Below are 20,303 nucleotides of genomic sequence, written 5' to 3' on the forward strand. Positions count from 1 at the left end.
TTCTATAAAACATAAAAAAAGTGAGAATGCACAGTATCAAGGCAAGGTAATATATTCCAATTGCTTGTTTTGTCCAAGCAATAATGCAAAACCCAAACATGTTGAGCTTGTTATCATAAAACTCAAAGAAAAGCAGCAAAGTCTTCCATATGAGAAGCTGAAGCTGAAAGATCTTTGGAAAATGATTCAGTAACTGCAAGACAAATTCGGCATCAAAATAATTGTCAGTTTCTTTTGATATTGAACAACAAGTTGACTATTTTAAAAGTTTCAGCCCTGGCAGCACCACAGGCACCAAGTGTCCTCTTTTCTTTTGAGGTTGCCCAAAATGCAAATTCTCACAGAAGGATTAGGTCAGTCAGTTCACTAGTAAAGAAAAAAAAAACAGCTATAAAAAGCATGAGAGGGACAATGTTTACCCTGTGCACACACTGTATGTACCCCAATTAGGTAACTTTTTATAATTTAATGTCATTTCATAATGATGTCATGATGAATGATTGATTAATCCAAATAAACTGAGAATAATGTCTCTAATATTATTGTTTGCGAAAGGGAATGCATTCCTACACCATACTATTCACACCATGATGATGCATTTCTTACCATACGATCATATTTATTTTTATTAATATTATTTCTATACAAACTTGAGGTTGTATCTGAAGGCCTATGTGTTGTTACATGTCATGCCTCGGATTCTGGAACACTGACATGCAATATAAAAGCACACACTCTAATATGCTTTTCTTGTTTCAGTGTAAGTGAGGACGACCTAATCGCAGCTCTTTTCAATGGCAATGTAGCTGGATGTCTGTTTAAAATCTTAACTCAAGAGCGTCATAAGATGCCCACAAATTACTTTATTTCATGTGACAAAAGCAGCAACACACTTAGCGAAGAAGAACATCGATTTTCTTGTGCTCTTCTGGGGTTAATTTCAGGGGGAAGCTTGTTTTAAGAGCATGGTGAATTGGTGTCTGTAGAGAGTTATCTAAGTGTTATGAAAAGGCTGATTTAAATCTGATGAGACAGATACAGCCACACATCATTCAAATATTTTGTTTAGACAGGTGTCATTTACATGTGAGATGGCCCAACTGCCCCCCCATCTCTGCCCACTATGTATTGACTCGCCTCTTGCATGACAATCTATTAGACTCAATCAGCACCACAGCCACTTTACTCTTTACTTTAAAATGAACTCGGCTGTAAGAGTTTAGTTTTTTCTGGTGCTGTTTCAGCATACCAGGATACATTTTTGTTGGCAGGAGTCTCACCAGCTGTGCTCCCGTATGCTCGAGGTGCCAGTTTCAGTCCTGGCAATAGCCAGCATTTCCATAGTCACAGGCAGGTTGTCAGTCGGCATGCGTCATCAGGAACTAATTGATTCAAAAAGATAAGTTGTCAAGGTCAGGATAGCTTGATTATGTTGTGTCAATTTTATAGATGGTTCATTGGGCAATAATTAGTAGAGTGGGTGTGTTCATCTTTTTCTATTTCTGTCCAATTGTGACAGTTAATAGTTTTGTTTAAATGGGTCAAATCAGCATCCAGTCTGTGCTCTGATTAATCATTGTGATGATTGAAGGGAGCAGAAGTTGTCTTTCCCTGTCTCTTGGCCTGTAGTCGACTGGAATAATACCCACTCTTTAACAAATCAGTTTTGTAGTGAGGAGTCTGTTTGCCGTTGGTACTTTTAGTCTAAAGTAATTATAAATAAACCTAAAAATCTAATGTTTGCAGCAAAATGTTCTGAAATGTCCCAATTCTGATATGTTCGCAATTAAAGCCTTGAAGAGGAAAATTGTTAAAGCCTCCAAATGCTCACAAGTTATTCTCTAGTTTTTTGTTTTTAGATGATGTGCCATGTTGGTTGTTGGTTGTCTTTGATTCAAAAACTAGTGTTGGTAAAGATTACTCTCCATTTTTTGGTAACCTGTTTATAACTTAATGCAGCCACACTGTCAACCACTTTTACAGACTCTTCTTGATTAATGTTCAGTCAAGTCGAGGGAGTTCAAAATGGTGGAATCATAAAAAAATTGGGTTAAACTAAAGCAGGGTTTTTTATGCATCAATTACGAGAAAATCCAGATAGTACAGTAGCAGTATAACATTAAATATAAAATACATTGATTAGTCTATGCACTAATATTGACAAGTGTCCAACGGTCCCTATTATTCTTAATCTTTGAAATTTAAGATCATTCCAAATGCTTCGGATGTTGAGATAATCTCGAGAACACAAGATATTACAACATGTCAAATCAGGTCCAAGACCACTCTGTCCCTGTGATGACCTGTGATAGATAGTCCATGCATAGAAAAGAGGCTTATTGATGATGAGGTTGACTTTTGCAACTTTTAACAATGAAATTATGATTTCTAAAATAAAAATGATTTCTATCAGGATTTGCTATTATCTTTCAAATCTCAAATGTGTGCAAATAAAAGGATGTGTTTCATCAAGGGAAACAACTTCAGTGCCTTCATTTTTAACCCCATGAAATAACAACTGTAATGCACATTTGATCTAGTCCATAGAAAAGTAATAAATAAATGTATATTTTCTTATATAATCATTAATCTTTCTGAGTCCCCAGTGAACCACTGAAGTTTATTTGTTGCATTTTGATGCCTGGTTCAGTGGTGGAGTTGATGTAAATTTTAAGAGCTTGTTTCTGAGAGGCTATGAAGTGCTATATTTCTGTGTGTTGCTGCTCAGCTCAGCTCATACCTGACCTATTTTTTTTCTGTTGGTGCGATCGACGCCTGAGAGTGATGCCTCAGAGACTGCTCTGAAAGAACAGTGTGGATTGAAGTGTGCTGCTAATCTGCAAGCTTTGCCAGAACAATTTAACTTGGGTATTTTTAGATCAGACGGAGAATATTTCATTTTATCTGTCATCCCACTGCCCCTCTCTGTACTTCCCTGTCCACTTCTCCCATATTTATTTTGAGAGTTGTTAAGCGCCAAGGCAATTTTTAGTTTCCGTGGAGCAATGTGCACCTAGAGGGCGAGGGTCTTACTAAATGGAGCTAAATAGAAAAACGACCAAAGGCCTCTCAGGAGAGTCAAGTGAAAGTGTTTTGTATTTTCACAGTGTGAGGCTACATGTGCCGGAATGGCACACGCTTAGCACACTTAACCTGGAAAGCAGCCAGGGCGTCTTTGTACTGGTCTACTCAGCTGTGGAAGGCGAAGTCCATCTGAGCCAGATAGCTCAATTTACGGCTAGCTGAACAATCTTGCCCTGGGATCAGTGGGTATCTATGTCTTACACACTCTAACAAAGGCACTGCCCTGCTTGTTCTGTTTGGACAAGACCCATTGACCATCATCAGCCTCTGGGGATGACCCCCCCAGCACTGTAGGAGAAGTGCTGCTTTTTAGAGCATAGGATGTGGAAGCTGATCTTTACATCAGAGATTCTGAGGCAAGCTCTTTTCATTCATTAGGAATTAGGTGAGAGTAGATGACATATCATGTTGACTAGGGATGTCACGATATGTAGAAACTTGTGAAGACACCAAGTGTTGGCTCAATACCAGACGAGTGCTTAGTTTGATCTTAAATGTTCGACTTTGCTCATTGTTTAGTCACTGGACTTATCAACCTTTTACAGTGCATGGTGTCTTTTTTAAGATTTGATGCACAATGGGGGAGGGGGGATGGCAGGAAATGTTTAGGAAAATATCTGGAGCAACTTACAGCCCCTCCAGAACATTTTAGGAAAATGTCACTTGAGTGCATGTCATCTTGACAGTATCCTCATTATCTGGAAAAAACATTTCAACAAGCTTGAATTCTCTGTCCACAGAGATTTATGAGTCTGGCCGCTGGATGCTCTATTCCCCTTGTGTGATATAAATGGTCCCTCCACCAAAAAGTGAAGACAGACATAGACAGTATCTAATTAATTTATTAAGCTCTATAAGGGCTTAATCAACAAGGACTGTTTCAGTACAGTTTGTTCTTTTGGAACTCTTTATGCCATGTTTTGGTTTTATTTCAGACTTTTAAAATGAATCATAATGAGTATGGAGTACATGTATTGGTATATTCTTAAGCTAACTATGAGTACATGGGCTGGCAGAGATGAAGAAAATCTAAAAGGAAGGCTTACATCATTTATTATAATACCTCTACCCAGAAGAGCTTGTTAGGCAATAGTCTTCTTTGGGGGGAAAAAGGTTGACTTTATTTCTCTTCAAGAGATCTTGCTAGATCACCCCGACACCTCACTTCACTGAGACCACTCTGTTTATTCTTTTATCTCAAAGCAGTTTGGGGTCCCATGCCTTTAGATCTTGACGTCCAACATCAAGCAGCACATCCCAAACAAATCCAACCGACCTCTGTTCTCTTCCTCTTGTTTTGACACCCCCCCCCTTCTGCCGCACACATGCTCTGCTCGCCAAGTGTGAGACTCGAGGCTTGCATGTCTGGCTCCACCGCCAGCTAATCTATATGCTAATGACAAGATAATAATCAATGAGGTTCACGCATGGTTGGCCCCAATCAATACCACATTGCACCAGCAAACGATTCAAATGGCTACATGTCATACATGTAGACAGCTGGGTGGCGTGTTAATGTGGTGGGACAGACCATAAGTATGTTATTATCCTCTGGTCTTATCTTCCATATTCCACATAAATGCATTTGTTTGTCATTAAGGAGAGGTTTGAATTCAAATGCAAAGCTATCCCATTTCACTTTTAAGAGGGACCTGCAATTTTCTACCTTTATTGTTTTGCATTTCATTTTCACAATTGCATTAATTCAGGGCTTGTCACCATTGTGCTGCGAATGTTTAAAATATGTCTCATAGGTTTCCATTAAGCTTTAATGGTGCTGTTTTAGCAGGAGTTTAGCAGGTTTATGGTACGTTTTGCTAAAGGTATACTCTACCATTACCTTACATAGCAGATAGTTACTTGGTAATGGCTGTCTTGGTGGATCAATTCTTTTTCCTCAAGCCTCAAAATTGATGCTGATTGCTGGCCTGCTAGTAAAATGATGGGTTAGGTGTTCAGTTGCAGGTTATTTGTGGAAATTGTCCTTTCTATAAATGGTTTAAAACCTGCAGTCTCCAAATTTGAGGCACTGAAATGGAAATTGAGCCTTCAATTTTCAGCTGTCCAGACCAATACTAGGCAAAATAAAGGATATGCCATCTCAGTGCTGTTGTTTTAATGATATGCCTCATTACCTTAGGTGTTTGGCTTTTCATAAAAAAATAATTAACGTGATGATTACAGTCCACCTTATGTTAGAGGGTCTATGTATCCTAAAAAATTTCAGGCAGCAGCAGAGGGGGAGGGGAAAGACGGAGTAAAATCATTACCATCATCTTCATTAGAGAGGATCCCGTTGTCCAATCAGCATGCTGCTCTGCACGGGGAATCCATAGGCACCCCGTTGGCTGTCGCTAGGATACCACATAATCAGGAGGCAGGCCGTGGCCTGGTTGGTGGAGTGGGGTGTTGATGCTGGGACGACGAGCTTGCGGGGTGTTGGGGGTAGAAAAGCGGGGCTGGGGGTTTGGATGCAGCACAGGAACACACTCGCACACGCTCACTCATTCACTCAGTCAGCCAACCAGCCAGCCAACCACTCAGTTTGGCAGACAAAGAAGAGCAACATCCTGCAGGAGGACAGCACACTCCCGGGGGATGGGGCATCATACCCCTGCATCGCGTTGGGGGGGCCGGAGGAGGTAGGAGCACCAGGGTTAGGGGGCTTTGTCTCAGCAGCAGCAGAGTACCCCATCCACACACAGGCATACATTTCTCTCTGGATCTCCTAGCTGCATGGCTGTTAAAGCCATTATCACACATCAATCGATTGGTGCAGTTGACAAATGTTTTCTTGCGGTACATTTTAATGTGGCTCATCAGAGTTTTGCTTACTGTGGACACTGATTGAGGCTCCTGCACTTCCTCACTGTGATTTTAGCTCTGGAGAGACAGCCAGTCTGTCTGACAGACTCTTAACAGCTCTCATCTTCCTGCAGGCTGTGCAAATCCTCTAGATACTGACAGCCGGTTCCTGCGGTCCTGTAGCGCCGGCATGAGTAGATCAATATGTCCTCTTGTGAGGGATGCAAAGAGCTGAAATTGTGTTGTTATGGTTTTGAGCGGGTCTTTGCAAATGCACTGTACACTGCCGGTGCTGCTTTGATGTGCTCTCATACACACTGGCTCTGCCACTTTTCATTTGTACCAGGTTTTTCCCTGGTATCAGCGCAAAGCTTGGTATAAGGTTAAAAACTGGAGTGTGTGTGTGTCTGTGTGTGCTTGTATATATTTATGGGGGTGGGGGGGTTCTCCATCATACCCCCTTCCCTGATGGATGGGTGATTCCTCTCAGAATGACTGGGGATGAACTGAAGGCATATTACCAGAGGGGATTCCCTCTCATCTACACACAGGGAGGCAATGGGAAGCAGACTGGGATGTAGGCTAATGAATACATACAGGCAGGCAGGCTTTGGCAGCAGCTGTGCTTTGTTTACAACCATGAACCCACTGTTTCCTTACCTGGATATCAGCTTTTACATAGAAACAAATATGTAGATGTGAAATTTTCGAGTCATGACAAGCACTCTTTTTTTTTTTCTTTTTTTTTTTTTGCAAATTAGAGTTATAGTAAATTACAGTTTTGCCTGGGATTCATCCCTGATAATCTTGCTTCGATAATTCTAAAACACCCTAATTTGCATTTTGTTTAATTTTCTCAACATTGATAATATTTACACTAATTTAATTAAAATTTGTGTTTTATATTAACAATCATGTAAAGTTTTCATTTAGAGTTCATGCAGTTCATTCAGTGCCCTATTTGTTTACTTAGATATTTTAAAGCTGTTTAGGTTCTTCCAAGCTGCCATTTTAAGGAAAAGCATATGGTTCGGTGAGATTGCAGTTTCTTTCCAAGTCTGCTTTGTAGCATAAGTGGGCCATCGAGCTGTGCTTTGGCCCCTAATCCGCTCAAAAGAATAATGAGGAGGAGGAAATAGCTTAAGAGTTGCGGCATGGCAGCAGCATTGCTCCTTATTTAATTACTTCCATCACACCCGCTCTCTTTACTCCAGCTCATTTAAAACCCTCAACATACTCACCCAACCCTCGACCTTCTCATGCGCTTTTTCCCCTCCAGCAATCCCCCCCATCAACTTCATGTGTACACCTCTAACCTCAGGGCTAGAAATTCCATCCTCCCTGTTTTGGCCTTTCTTTTCAGCTCTGTTACATCAGCTGTCACGCTGTTTGAATTCTCCTCCCCACACTCTCATTAATCCCTCCTTCTTTTCTACACCACCAGCATCTCAATCTGTTTGATAACTTTTTATTCTTATCTTTTTTGTAAGAGCTCAGCTTCATCAAAGACTTCTGAAGTTGCCTCATATCCTTTTCACAACTTCATCTTTGCTGTTTTTTTGCCTTGACTTCTTCTCACTTCTCATGCCGGGTTGTCCTCCATCTTATCTTCTCAGAGAGCTCTGGACCTTTTCCTCCTGTGCTAATGGATAGCAGAGCACCAGGGGACCAACCCTTAAAAAGCCTTTTATGGAAGGGCCTTAAATCATTGTGCTTTTTTTTGTCAATGATCATGATTGACAAGAGCAAACGGATGTAGAAGTAAAGATGGCCAATGTCGTAAACATTGTTTTACATAAACAAATTACTTTTTAGCTTAACAAATAGACTGGACTCTTAAATATGGAGGACTTAGAGAAATCATTAAGCCTATAATGTTGGGGCTGTTGATCATATGGTTGTACTTTTGCCTTTGAGCTTTGATGAAATATGCATGTTCTCATTTAGGTTAAAAGCTCCACTGCTTAAGATATAATTCAGTAACCACTAATGTCAGCCAGCTACCACGCTCGGCCTTGCCCCACTTTTTGTTTTTGAGAAGGAAGTCAGACTCATCGAGTGTTTCAGAGTTAGTGACTGTCATCTTAGGCTACTACAAGAGTAGTTTTTTACTGGCTGCTAAATTTAGATGTAGTATTTCTGTTGTGAATGCATTAAAACAACAGACTTTCAGAGGAACTAGTCGTTTCCCATGATGCTCAGGTCGTACAGCAGATTTGTGTAATGACCCTCTTAACCTTGCTCTATTGTTCACAGCTGTGTTCACATCTGCAGTCACATGGATTATACCGGGAATATAAGAGGTTTGAGTGTTGTTGCAAAGCTGGTTGAGGTGTCTGGGTAGACAGCGCATCCATTAAGATTTCAGGGCTGTCAGTGAAGTTTTTTTGTTTAATTTTAGATTAAATAAATATACCATGATCAATTATAATTATAATTGTAAATACAGGCTTTCAGTAATCACAATAAATATTTTTTTCTTTGTTATTCCCAGACACTGTATTTTGAGCTGTTTTGCTCACTGTGAGTTTAACCTTGCTTACTGTTTTGATTGAAATTAGGGCGATGCCTTTGGTTGCAGAAACTTTTGGCAGGTCATTGACTGTTCACATTTACTTATTCAAATTTGCTTAAGATGGAAAATACTTTGAAATGAATACATTCACTGCTCACATTTCATTAACTGATTTCTGATAATTCTTTCATGTGTATTAGTGGTGTCACGTTTTATTGAAGTTGAGCGGTTCTTGAAATGTCATGTGCAGTGGAATTTTAACTTCATTTGTGTTGTGAATGAAAAAAAATATAATTTGGGTTTGGAAATTGGATGGAAAATAGTGTGTCCTTTTTCTCATTCTACCCTCTCTCTCTCTCTCTTCCAGGCACAGGAGAGCCATTCAGAAGAGCCGGGGGTCAAAGGTGAGAAGAGCAGAGGGCACCATGGAGAGTGAGCCGGGGGCCCCTGCCTCCACGGCTAACAGCACCGGGACCACCACTTCCTCCACCACCAGCTCCTCCACCACCACCACCGTTGCCAGCAGCAGTAGTAGTGCCTCCAATACTACTTCTACTACTTCCACCACCAGTAGTAGTAGTAGTAATAATAACAGCAGCAGTATTAGTAACACTACCAGTAGTTCCAGTATTAGTACCACAACAGGAAGACAGACAGTGCCTCAGATATCTGTGTACAGGATACCTGACCGACAAACAGTGCAGGTGAGCTTGGCTTGAATAAAATTGTTGACAGCTGTGTGTGTGTTATACAAACTTGGACCTCATTCACATTGAGATGCACATACAGAAGCACACTTTCCTCTGCTCTACTGCCCTCTGTTGGTGCACAAAAGCCTGTCTGTTCAGTTTCTAATCAGAGCATTTGAATGAAATAAGAGGCACTTCTCTCTCTGATCGATGCACTGATGACGGCAGCTCAAACAAACCGTCACAACTCAGGATTTGTTCAGGTTGAAGGGAGGAATGCTTTCAGTCCTTTACTGCTCTTGACCCTTTGACCCTGGGATAAACCTCTGCATAGGCTTACTCTCCCTGAATAAGGCCCACTCAACTTTTAGTGCTGATGCTTTGACAGCAGGGTTTTTGTGTCATCTCACCCTCCTTTCCTCGTGCTCACCCTGCTGACAGTTAGAGGGCAAATGCTATTGACAGCTAAACGCCCCCTGAGCTTAAGGGACTGCTGGTCAGCTGTGGTCAATCAGAGCTGAATGCATGTATGTGTTGGATCCCTGCTAATTGTACCCTCATTCCAAGAGATGTGGGTCTGTATGGTCCACTGACACCACAGACCACAGGTCAACATCCTTTCTGGTTGCTTGGCAACCACGCAGGGGGCACCTCCAGAGGTGAAGGTTGAGGATTTATTCCCAGTGGTTTAGCTTTGTTAAACTTTGGTCAAAGAATTGTTGAGACCTTTGTTGCTGACTTTGATTGAGATTTTATGTGTCTGTTTGCAAGTTTTACACATTTTGAAACACTTCAATTGTGTTTATCTCATCAGTCAAATATATGTAAATACACAGTCTGTGATCTAATCCACAGTACAATGACAATGCATTCTGATTCAATACCGTGATTGTCAACCATCATTTGTCAGTTGCTTGTTATGGTAGTGACATTAGTGCTGCAACATATTATTATTATATTTAATTATACATTTATCTAACAATGCTGTCAATTAATTATTAATTTAACTATAAAATAATAAAACCTTTATTTTGTCCAACCAGACAGATTTTCTTTTCCATGCTTTTCCATTAGCGATCTAATTTTGTGGTGATCAACAAATTGATTGAATTGACTAATCATTAAAGCTCTTTGTTAAAAATATATACAGTAAATACAATTTTTATAATTTTTATTTTCAAATTAATCAGAATTAGCCCATAGAGTTATGTCATATAAAGTAAACACAGGCAGTAATTCACTGGACCCTCATCCTAACCCTGAGGAGGATACATTTTTCACATAATTGCAGCTGACAGTCTAGTTTCCTGTTTCCAAGTTTAGGCACATTCCCTGTAAATAAAAAAGCACTTTGCCTCATAACCATTTATGCCGTTAGTTAAAGCTGTATCTGCTAAGAACGCCAGGATCACTTGCCTTGTTTTGATTGTGTCTCGCAGTAATTTAACTTCAAGTGCTCACTCTGCTTTGACATTTGTGGGGCCACCGGCAGATTTTATGACACTGTTGCAGACTGCAGATACAACGTTATGATTTCACACAGTGTTGTACACAGCTGTGTATGTGTGCGTGTGGGGGATGGGAAATAGCTGGAAGCAGGTGTGTGATTTGGGAATGTTGGAAAGAGGCAGGTAACACATTCACACAGTGTTTGAGGTTCTGACAGCTGCGTTGTTATTTCATGCAGGGCTCAGGAGGTGGAGAGGAGGGTTGTCCACCAACCAAAAGGTCGTTGGTTAAATCCTCGCCTCCAGTCAGCATTCCAAAGTGTCATTAGGCAAGATACTGAATCTCAAATTGCCCCTGACGGCTGTACTGACAGTCTATGAATGGTGTGTGACAGAAAAAGCTCTCTTTGTAGAAGTATGTGTGAATGTGCTTTGAGTGGTCGAGGCTGGAAAATCTGCTTTATGAATACAGGCCATTTTACTATTCATGCAGGATTTGGGACTGATGTTTGTGTAGCAGTGTAGCTGAATCTCTGTGTCTTTCGTCTTCTGTCTCTTGGCCCAATTAAATTTAGTTAAGCCAAACTCTTGTTGTGTGCAGAGTGCATTACTCAAATATCTTTGTTTGTTTGTTTGTCTGTCTTTATTTTCAGGTGTTTCAGAATGCACTACACAGACAGCCTAACACAGCAGCACAGTACCTGCAGCAGATGTACGCTGCCCAGCAGCAGCATCTGATGCTGCAAACTGCTGCCCTCCAGCAACAGCACAGCCTCAGCACCGCTCAGCTCCAGAGCCTGGCCGCTGTACAGCAGGTCAGTAACTGAACAAGAATAAATCATTCACATGGTGGAGAGATTATCATTGCTGTTGACCTGATGCAAGACTTGTTTCTGGAATTGGTATCTCTCTCATTTACACTTATTCTTCACTCATGTTGTCAGGCCAGTATAGCAGCTGGACGGCAAAGCTCTTCGCAGAACGGCACTTCATCTCAGCAGACAGGATCTACTCAGGCTACGGTAAGTGCACTTTTGAGTGTTGGGTCTGTCCGCTAAAAGCCTCTTAAGTTTAAGTCATTGTTGTTCATTAGATTATCACGAAACTAAGTTGATTTAGCACTTAAAGAAATCTGGGCCCCTGACAGCATCAGCTCTGTGCATTGTGCTGTTTAGGTAATGTACTAAGTTGTGGAATGCTCCACGTGTTGTATATTTGAGGTCCAATGAGTCCTTGAAATCCTTGATAATTTGTGAAAAAGCACAGAACTCCTTAAAAGTTTTTTGAAAATAGCAAAATTAGAAATTGAAGTTCTATTGATATTCTTACTCAAAATGACTCTTGGTGCTATTATGATATTTTGTGATGGTTGACTATTCGTGTTGAGGTAATTGGTGTAGAAAGGCCTTTTAGAAGCTCTTGAATTTGATGTGACAGAAAGTGTGGAAACCCTTTTGGTAGGTTTATGATGATAAACATATCTGTACACGTACAGAGGTGTGTAAACTAATTATCCTGCTCGTCTTCTCCCCCATTAGATCAACCAGACCACGTCCCCAGCGGCAGCTCAGCTGATCAGCCGGGCCCAGAGCATTAGTTCCACCCCCACCAGTATTTCCCAGCAAGCTGTTCTGCTGGGCAGTCCATCCAGCCCCACACTCATGGCCAGCCAGGCACAGATGTACCTGCGAGCACAGATGGTGAGACCTGGGGCATAGCCACTGGCACATTTACATAAGCGTGCATATATGCATAAACACAAACACACACACACACACACACACACACACACACACACACACACACACACACACACACACACACACTCACCACTTCTATAAATACATGAATGTTATGCACGCATCTTCTCCCATAGTAATTGGTGCTTTATGTTCATCTTGCCACGAGAGTAGGTGGTCAGGATGATCTGTCCGGCCCCACAGGGCTCATTTCAAACACAGAGGAGAATTCCTTGAATATGTATGAATGCTCTGAGGACACAGGCGTTACCTTGGCTGTAGGTTAAGCTCCTGTTGTTTTTTTGAAGAAATGCTGAATGAATATATAGTCTTCACTTCCACTGGACTATTTTGGTGCAGCTGGTTGTCGGTAACTTGTTTGTTTCAATTTGCTGTCAATAATGCAGCTGGCAGTACAAACAGACTGTTCCTGCCACCTCATTATAACCAAGTACACAGCATTATGGGATGTCTTTCATCATTCTGAAAGGCAGCAAAACACATTTGTCAGGATAGAACGTCGTAGCTTTTATTTATGGTGCAGGCTTCTGTTGCATTCATTCATGTTGAATTAAGCCCTACAGAGATTTTCATTTCTTTTAATCGATTGTTTTTCCACATATTCACCATTTGATGTCCAAAACTGTGAACGTATATCATACAATACATATTTTTTTGAAAGAAATATGTGTATTTCTGTGCTGTGGCTTTTTAACCCTTAATTTGCCTCAACTGTTTTTTTATATAAAAGAACAATCAAATCCATAAACCCTGTTTTTTTTCATTCAGTTCTCCTTTTTGTCTTTTCTCCTAAGGCCCAGCAGAGTAACCTGGTGCAGGTGGCCAGGAGCCTCGGCCGGACTGTTCCTCTGTCCCCTCAGCTGATCTTCACTCCAACAGCTACCGTGACAGCTGTCCAGTCAGACAGCTCCTCCCAGGCCTCCTCACAGGTAAAGGTTTTTATATTTATTTAATAACACAAAAATTATAATTACACTCTCAAATGTATTGTTAATGCCCTGAACTGGAACCCTCATGTAAATATATACTTAAATGCAGAGGTGAGCGTCATAGTTGAGAGTGGAGAATGTGAAATTGTTTCAGTATTTTAACACATTTAGCAGATCAATTCTGACTAAACACAACAAATATATTTCACTTGTGTTTTTTCTTTTAATAGTGTCATGATTCTGGAAAACTGGTTAAATCTATTCATTTAACCCAATGTGAAAGTTGTCTCCATGTTTCTGCCCAGAATCAGGTCCAGAACCTTGCCATCCGTGGCCAGCAGGGGGCGACAACGTCTTCCTCTCAGACTCAGACTCTGCAGGCTCTCAGTCTGAAGCAGAGTCCTGTGCCCATCCAGCCCACCCCACTGATCAAGAATCCTAACCACGGAACGCACGGCACGGTCGCTGCAGGAGGGAGGACCAGCTCCTCAGACAGCTCCTCTGATGGAGTGAAGAAGGGGGAGGGTGCAGCAGTCACAGAAGTCCGAGCCATAAACATGAGCCGCAGTGTTACGGCTGTTAGCGCTCAGTCTCTCATTGCCCCAGGTAAGAAACGCTTGTAATCCCATTACCTGAAAAGTGTTTAGAGTGGAGGCCTTCTAGCCATGAAGCAGATCCTGTGAACATCACAGCTAAACCAAAAGGACCCAGACCTCTGCAGAAAAATGAAACATTTTTAAGGAATAAAAATAATAAATATTACTGATATGAATATTAAAGCTGACACACTTAGTTACAGCAGCCAAACTGTGAAGATTTACTCCCTCTTTCATCTTACAAGATATTAAAACAGATAAAACAAACATGAAGACATCACTTTCGCCTGGAAGAAATAGGCATTTTTCACTTTTTAAATTTTATAGCCCGGTCAAGTAACCCATTTAGACCTAAGTCTCCTGAATAAAAATGCACTCTAAAACGTAAGCATTGTTTTGAACAACCGCTGACAAAAACTTTGTCAGTCTTTAAAGCAGATAGACGCATCAAATGAAAAATCATTTGATAGCTTAAACATTTGGATTTCATTATTAATTATTGCTGTTTCCTTTAACTTAATGAACCTTTTTTTACAAAATGTACATGTCCAGCAAACTCAGAGAGAGACCCCCCCCTCTTCAAACACGCTTCTAACTGACTGAGACTGTTCATTGTTACTTTCATTGTTCGTCAATGAAACACTGCTTCAGTATCTCTTCTCTCACTTAGATCGTCAGCCATTGTCTTAAATGCAACTAAAAAAGTGTTGCATGTTAAGAGCGACCAAAAATTAATCAAACTACATTTCCCACAATGCATTTTACCTTTCCTGCCAGCATTTTAGCAAATCATGATGTATTTCTTCATGTCTTAAAAACATTGTGTAAAACGCGAACACGTCTCATCTGTCTTTAAAGGGCTTTAAACGTCACACCGGGTCTTTAAGGTTTAAACCAAAAATAAATAAGGACATTAATCCATAATGAATATTTGTTGTTAGTAGCAGCCCCACTGAAAACCATTTAAAAATACTCACTCACCCAATTCTAAAAGAAACCAAAATCAAAAGGAAACACTGATAGCTTGGTCAAATAATTTCTTACACATTTATAAATCAGGTATGTCACAACATACTTTCAAAATCCTGAATATCGATAGGTTGATCAAACAAGCTGTAATCAATCACTTTCTGTCAAAATGTCCCATAAGCCAGCCCTGGTTCAGGACGTCCCCTGTCAGTGTTTGTCTGTGTCTCTGACGGATGGTCCACAGTAAATGATGGGTATGTTAAATTTAAACCAGTTGCCTTTTTAGAAGGTGTTATTTCTGTACATACAGCTACACTCAGTGGTCCATAGGAAAGTTTTTTTGTTTTTTTGTGGGCAGATAGATTTAGCTGCCAGATTCTGTTCCAGCGGCTGCGTGCTGCACATGTACATTTCAAACCTTTTAATAGACGTGAGGCTTCAAGCCACTGACGGATATACAGTAGAAACATGCTCTCGTGTTTATAGTAAGCTCAGATGAGAAGAAGTGTTTTTACTCTTTGCACTTTTAATAGCTTTCTCTTGGCTTGGGAGTGTGACATGTCAGGGCCTGCATCACAAACCCATTCATTCAGTGAAGGGGTGAAACCAGGCGTATTAAAGACAGTGTGTTGGGTTGCGTCTGAAACAGTGGGGCTGCTGAACTAGAAGCTGTGAAAGGCACAATGCCATGCAAGAGTCTCTCTAAACCACTTACTGTGTAATTGGAAGTTGGCAGCTGTTATTTTTTTCTCTTCCTTTGCTGTGTGAATTGTCTGGATATGCCAGCACTACAAGCTGATTAAGTCAAATTAAGTCCAGAGTGTCTGTAGGATAAGTCCCTTCAGATGCATTATCTCATCTTCCAGAGGGTCCTCATGAGACACAAAATACTTTATAGTGGATGAGCTTAAAAATATGAAGTATGAATCTAGTGTATGTGGAGTTTACATGAGTGTAAACCTTATTTACACTGCAGTTCGCTGTTAATGCATGTTGCTGTTTTTGTCTGCCTGTTCAGATGAGTGTGTGCTCGTATGTTTTTTGGAGCATGTGTCTGGAAAAGTGGCGGGGGTGGGGATTATCCCAATGTGTCGGTGCACAACTGCGTCTTGCTTTGTTGCAGTAATGGATTCACATAAAATGAAAGGGAGGATGGAAGCAGAAAGTCTGGCTGCACAGTGAAAAAAATTAACATGAGTTGCCATAGTAGCAAGCCATGAGGGACAGGTGTGCACACGAGATGCTGGGGAGTTAATACACTGTGGATCAGGAAGAGCAGAAGCAACACGGCTGTCTGATGGATTCAACTTGAGTGTGACTGGGTCATTATGCACTTTGATTCACTGAAATCACAAAATGTGTTTGTGCAGGCACATCACTGTCTCTTGTAAATAAAACTGTGTCCTGCTCCAGCTAATAGAAGTCTGTTGTGGTTGATGCTTGGTGATAAGTTCACATCCTGTCTCTAACCTTGGCTTTAATGACTGTACATATAATTAGGATCTAATTAATTGGTCTATTTATGTACTTATTACTGCTAAAAAAGAGCTTTTAGTGATTGTTCTAATTTGCTATATTACCTTTGCTTTCTACCCTAAATTGGTTGTGTCATGCTCAAATTTATTGGGTCAATTGTGGACTTGACAAGATCTCCCTTTTTTAGTCCCACTGTGGTATTATTTGCCATATAACAGCAGCAAAGATAAGCTTTTTCTTTTTCTCCAATGTCGTATTACTTATTTGACTCAAGTTAAGTCTCTTCTTCTGCCTGAAGACATAATAAAACTGAAAAAAACAGATAATAAGCTGGTAAATAATTAAGGAGGCACACAAACTGAATATTAACCATATTAGTAAAAATATTCTCACATCAAAACTGGTTAGTCAACCTCATCTTGTCTTTATTCGTGTTTAACGTGACTCAACAGAGACAAGCCTGGTCTGAGCTGAGACAGCAACAAAAAGTAGGTGTGGTTAACTGTGCTTGCTATTTTTGGTTTTTATCTCGCTATCCAAAAGACGAAAGTTCATTTTGGAGCAATGTTTCCATTAACAGTGAACTTCACAAACATTAAGTCTGTTGCTTTTCCTCCAATAATAGGAATTGGGCTGGATACCAACGTTTGGCCATCTGGCTTGTTGCAGTCACTGTTTGATCACCTCCTCTTGGCAGAAACGAGCCACCTTACTATAAAAACCACAGCAGGGAACCCCCAAAAGTACCATGCTCACAGATTAAAGAGCAGGTCTGAACACGATGCTTGTGTCTTGGCTAAATTATGCAGCGTCTAGCAAAGGCATCGGTTGCCAGTTTAACTTGAATATGATTACACACAAAAAAACCTGGACACTAAGTGCTGAAGTAACCCTTTTTAAGAAACTGAGCAAATAATTCAACCAGTTTTGGCCTCGTCTATTGTCTTTTAAAATGTCCACTATGTTAGTTCATTCAATAGATTGAAAGGGCCAAGATGTACAGTATGCTACTGCTAGAATACTGAAGTCCAACATTGGTTTTCTCCCGGCTTTTCTTCCTCTCCATTCTTTTGGGTTCTGAGCTTTTACTTCACAAATGTTTTATGTAGAAGGACCCTGCATTTTGTTTTTATCCCTCTGTCAGTGCAGGTATCTGATCAATTGTATTGAAGTGCGGATCAGGCTTGAGGTGGCTCTATATTTGTAGGCAGCTCGAATGTGACTTTATGAAATTAAGCCAAAGCAGCAGCCAGTGAGAATGTGGAACCTCAGGGATTTTCCAGGGCCCGGTGCTATGAACTCATTAGAAAGCATATAATGTCCTCAACCTCAGAGCATTGCACAACTCTGCACCAATAGATAAATATGCATGTTTAAGTGGGGTTGGAAGCCAGACTTCAGATTGTATGATTGCATATGTGTGTGTGGGGGCCCTGAGTCATTCCTCTCCTTAATCCCAAGACCTTGAGGGGGAAGAGCAGTTAAAATTAATTCCCCTGTCTTCCTCCTCCTCCAAGACTTCTCTCTGTTCCTCATTAGGGGCTTGAGAAAGTTGTCAGGATTCATGGGATCGGCGTTTTGTATCCGGTGTGCACTGATTCAGAATTCCCCCTCATTTGAGCAGACTCGAGCTGGGGAATGTAGGAACTGCACAGTTCGATTGTGGGCGCTGTAATTCAATAACAAAACAACTTTTGCTGTATTTTGACTCTTGGCAGTTTGCTTTGTTTAATATTATGATTTTAGGGCCATATTTTCAACAACATTATAATGATCTATTTAATAATTACAGAAATCTGTTTGTGGCTGGCATATCTGGAAACCATTTTATTGGCTCTTCACTTGACTTCACTGACTAGACCGAAACATCTCAGCAACCGTGTGATGAATTGTTATCACAGTTTTGACAAACATTCAAAACTAGAGACACTCCCACAAGACTCCTCTCAACATGAAATATTTAAACCTCATTTTTGCTCAGCAGCCTCACAGAACTGTTGACATGATTATAGACATTTGGTCTTTGTCAGCACACACAAGACGACCGAACTGCATCTGCTGATAAAGACCATGGAAAAACAGTTTAAAGTTATATTTGTCATCTTGGCCACAACTGCTTATTTTCAGTGTTGACTGAAAATTACTGAAGTATTAAATTACCAGAATTGTTGCTGATTATTTCTCTGTCAATTAACTAATTGATTAGTCAACTCACTGTTTCAACTATAGGCTCATTAAACTAACATTTCCAAAGTCAAGAATTTATGTGTATATCCACCCAGCTCTGAACACTGTAAATATTATCGTCTGCGTAGGCCATAGCTAACCCAATTTTCTTTTGGTGGGTTCCACTGTGTCTCGCCACGTGAAAAAGAAAACCGTTTTCAGCAGATCCTGTAGCATTTAAGGGACTAATGACATGCAAACTCCGCTGGATTGAAACATCTACATTTTCCGCAGCAGGGCACAGACTGCGGTTAGTCTCTCGCAGGGAAACTTTGAAACCAGATGGAGCCTAACCCACACAAAACATCATGAAAAGAACAGGAGGAGGAGGAGAAGGAGGAGGAGGGTGAGGATCATGGGGATTTGAGACAAATGCTGATGTACTTGGCAGTTTTCCATGCTTGAATTTATTGGAGAGGGGTTCATTAACATTACCAAACACACCTCCATGTTTATGTGGCTCGTGTAGCAGAAGCTACCGTATAGTTCTTCTCTGCAGGGGCAACTCACTTCTTGTTTGGATTTCAGTAACATGTCTGGGTCTGTTAGTTCTTATTGCCTCCTGGTACAGTCATTCAGATGAAGGAAGCAGCAGAGTGACTCGGACCCACTGACTCAACATTACCTCTATCCAGACTGTGTCATGGACTGCTGGCTCCTCATGTTCGTTCCTGAGGCATTTCTAATGTTTGAGTAGCCTCAGGCTACTTCGCCAGAACACTCACCCACTCACACATGCTCACAATGCAAGATTGATGTTCTGTGTCCTTAGCTCCGGGGCAGGTTATGAGCTCAGGATGTCTCTTTACCCACAGCACCTCTGACAGGTGATGACAGGCTGTTTTGAAACGATTTGTGAGTAATGTTCAGGCCAAAACTGTACCTGCCGCGACAGTGCACCTTTCAACCAGCCCTTAATATTAGCTCCTGTCAACAGGAAGGTGAAGGGACGCCCACAGAACAACAGACACCTACAATCGACATTGTTTCTGAGCCGCTGACTCTGATAGACACTGGGTTCTTATGGTCTGCAGCAAGTCACAGTTCAGTGTAGTAAAGATATTTCTAAACAACTTTTTAGAAGACAATTACATGTGATAAAATTGCGGAATGTGATATTAATTGTGTATCAATTCAATGACAAAAACAAACAGTTACTTTTCTTATTGATTAATCTGACAATTGATCAATTTTCCTCCAAAAGAGGGTGTTTGGAATGGTCATTACTATAATCATTCATGATTGAATAATTGTTTGAGCACAGATTAAATAATCAATTGCTGTTAACCAACAGTATCTCTAGCTCACTTTGTTGATTTATTTATTTGTTGATGCGGTGCACTTGGCAAGTGAGGCTTGAATGCTTCAGTAATTTAGAATCAAGGAAATGCCTGTGTATGGTGGAGACAGCAGTTAAGTGTCTGAAAATTGTTTTATATATTGTAAGTGTCACAGTCTTTTTCGTTCCAGCGTACACCCAGATTCAGCCGCAGTCCTTGGTTCAGCAACACAAGCAGCAGCAGCAGTTTGTTGTCCATCAGAGTCCAGGTTCCCAGAAGACGACAGGTCAGCTGCTGCAGACGGCCTCCATTCAGCCGTCGCAGCACCCTGTCCCTGTGCTGCCCAAACCTGCTCCACACCAGCCCTCCATGCCCAGCCAGCAGGCGACCATCTTCCACTCCACCATCAGCCCCCACGCCCTCCACTCCTCCCTCAGCCACGCCAAAGCTCAACCCGTCCAGCTCACCGCCATCAACCTTCAAATACAGCCAACAGTGAGTACAGTTACACACAAACATCTCTAAC

At 41.0% G+C, this 20,303-nt stretch overlaps 1 protein-coding gene across 4 annotated transcripts in view; it reads left to right on the top strand.

Moving 5' to 3' along the window:
- The window catches only part of phc2b (polyhomeotic homolog 2b (Drosophila)), a 32,150-nt gene that overhangs the window by 1,916 nt on the left and 9,931 nt on the right, over positions 1-20,303 (top strand). The window contains exons 1-8 of one of the 4 annotated variants that reach the window (XM_069533743.1): positions 5,575-5,726; positions 8,772-9,108; positions 11,195-11,356; positions 11,486-11,563; positions 12,080-12,241; positions 13,096-13,230; positions 13,536-13,836; positions 19,953-20,272. In XM_069533743.1, the coding sequence (XP_069389844.1) occupies positions 5,683-5,726; positions 8,772-9,108; positions 11,195-11,356; positions 11,486-11,563; positions 12,080-12,241; positions 13,096-13,230; positions 13,536-13,836; positions 19,953-20,272 (1,539 nt within the window). In that variant the 5' untranslated portion in view covers positions 5,575-5,682. Of the gene's footprint in view, positions 1-5,574; positions 5,727-8,771; positions 9,109-11,194; positions 11,357-11,485; positions 11,564-12,079; positions 12,242-13,095; positions 13,231-13,535; positions 13,837-19,952; positions 20,273-20,303 lie in introns of those variants that run through there. The other 3 variants (XM_069533751.1, XM_069533753.1, XM_069533754.1) reach the window with 3 other exon arrangements.

Source organism: Paralichthys olivaceus, chromosome 2 (genome assembly GCF_024713975.1).
Source record: "Paralichthys olivaceus isolate ysfri-2021 chromosome 2, ASM2471397v2, whole genome shotgun sequence".
NCBI classification, from domain to species: domain Eukaryota; kingdom Metazoa; phylum Chordata; class Actinopteri; order Pleuronectiformes; family Paralichthyidae; genus Paralichthys; species Paralichthys olivaceus.